We start from the raw sequence: 1,984 nt of genomic DNA on the forward strand, positions 1-1,984 counted from the left end.
TGACATAATCTGTCTAATCCTGACAAAATCTAATCCTGTCATAATCTAATCCTGTCATAATCTAATCCTGACATAATCTAATCCTGTCATAATCTAATCCTGTCATAATCTAATCCTGACATGTTGCAATTCTGTCTTTTTAATAAAAGTTTTGATTTGCTGATTTTCTCTTGATTTGTGTTAAAATGATTTGATTAATTTAGAACCGGTTCTGACCAGAACAGATCGGTCCAGTTTAATGTGGGTCCATGCAGAAACAGCAGCATGTAAACAGTGTGTGTGTGTGTGTGTGTGTGTGTGTGTGTGTTGCAGTAAACAACACTGGAGTTCTTTGATCAATCTTTATTAAACACACTGAACAGTTCTGTTGTCTATAAATAAATAGTTCCATCCTGTGGTTTGGGATGTCCTCGGACCGGGCCGGAACCGGACCGGACCGGGCCGGGCCGAGGGAACTGTTGTTTGCTTTGTCAGCAGGTCCGATCAGAACACGTGTGCTGGTTCTGTTCTGCTCAGAAACACTGAGCTCCTCATGCAGATAAATCAAACAAACTCACATGAAGGTTGGAAACAAACTGTTTGGGTTTTTGGACCAAGTCCAGTTCTGACATTTTAAAAGGTGTAATCATTATCTTACCTGCTGCAGATGCTTCTCTGAACTGAACTGTACAGCTGATGATATTCAACAGATATTTTTATTTTTCTCTTAAATAATCCTTTAATTCTGTGTGGTTGATTYTAAAAACATTAAACTTGAAATGTTTCTATCAAAACGGGCCGTGAGTGGAAGCTAACCTGTTCAGCTACATTTAAAACATTTTTCTTCAGATGGAGGACGTTCAAAGTCTGCAGCAGGTAAGATATTTATTCTGACCTGTGAACAGAACCTGACTGTTGATCAGGTCAGAAGCAGCAGGTGGATCTACTTCCTGCAGCTGGTTTGAACAGAACAAAAACAAATCAACACGACGACTTCAGAGTAAAATATAGAAGATTGAAATCTTACATCAGTTTGAAAATCTAAGACCAAACATGGTGGACAGCTCGTCTTTTTATTTTCTTCTTTTAGAAAAGTCTTGTTATGAAAATAAAAGTCAGGATTCTGTGAATGAGAATGGGAGAAGGAAATACTGTCTCACTTTAGTCAAACTGTCTCTAATGGAGGACAGAGGACTCTGTCCCCCTGCAGCCTGTCCTGCCTCTCGTCCCGTCTCCTCCGTCCGTCAGGAGGTCCGTTGGTTCGGAACAGGTGTCGGCGCAGGCTCAGTACGAGCCGTAACGATCCTGAGAACCCAAACAAAACACGGTCAGACACGCCCTCTTCAACATGGCCGCCACAGAGTCATGTGACAGGAAGTAAGACCTGAACAACAAGATCATCCTGGGGCTCCTCCTCTTCTACACTCAGAACTCAGACGAACCCTCCAGACTCACAGGTGTCTCACCTGAATGGAGTTCATCACGCCGTTGGCCAGGACGGCCATCTTTCCTGCGACGGTCTTCACCCCCTGTTTGAACTGGGCCATGTCCGGTCCAGAAGGAAGCACGCTGTCGAAGCCTGAGCCTGAGGAAGAGGACAAACAAACCTGTTTCAGCTCAGGAACTTCCTTCAGATTCAGCCTCAAACGTCAGCAGTATCAMTCCGCTGCAGAAAGTAGATCCTGTTCAATAAATCAGCTGTTCCTACCTTTGTGGTCGGCTCCGTCTCCAAACAGGTCAGCTGAGCTGATGGAGGTGCTGGACGACAGACTCTCCAGCTTGGTCTTTGCATCGTACTGACAGAGAACACAGGTTAAACATCAGCACGGCTGCAACTAACCATTGTTTTAATAATCCATTAATCTGTCAATTATTTTTTCAATTAATCGATTAATCATCCAAATCATTAAAACGCTTAATTACATGAATTTGAGTAGATATGAATTAATTTAATTCCTGTATAAATTAGGGATCCAAGTTATTCATTAATAAATTAATTTGAAGT

General features: G+C 42.3%; 1 protein-coding gene across 1 annotated transcript in view; it reads right to left on the reverse strand.

Annotated features, from left to right (window-relative positions):
- Positions 1–327: 327 nt before the first annotated feature.
- arfgap2 (ADP-ribosylation factor GTPase activating protein 2) overlaps positions 328–1,984 on the reverse strand; it is a gene marked incomplete at its 5' end in the record, with an annotated part of 13,525 nt that continues 11,868 nt past the window's right edge. Inside the window, 3 exon segments of the mRNA XM_014029722.1 lie at positions 328–1,284; positions 1,446–1,564; positions 1,688–1,775. Of these exon segments, the coding sequence (XP_013885176.1) occupies positions 1,264–1,284; positions 1,446–1,564; positions 1,688–1,775 (228 nt within the window).

Source organism: Austrofundulus limnaeus, unplaced genomic scaffold (assembly GCF_001266775.1).
Source record: "Austrofundulus limnaeus strain Quisiro unplaced genomic scaffold, Austrofundulus_limnaeus-1.0 Scaffold945, whole genome shotgun sequence".
NCBI classification, from domain to species: domain Eukaryota; kingdom Metazoa; phylum Chordata; class Actinopteri; order Cyprinodontiformes; family Rivulidae; genus Austrofundulus; species Austrofundulus limnaeus.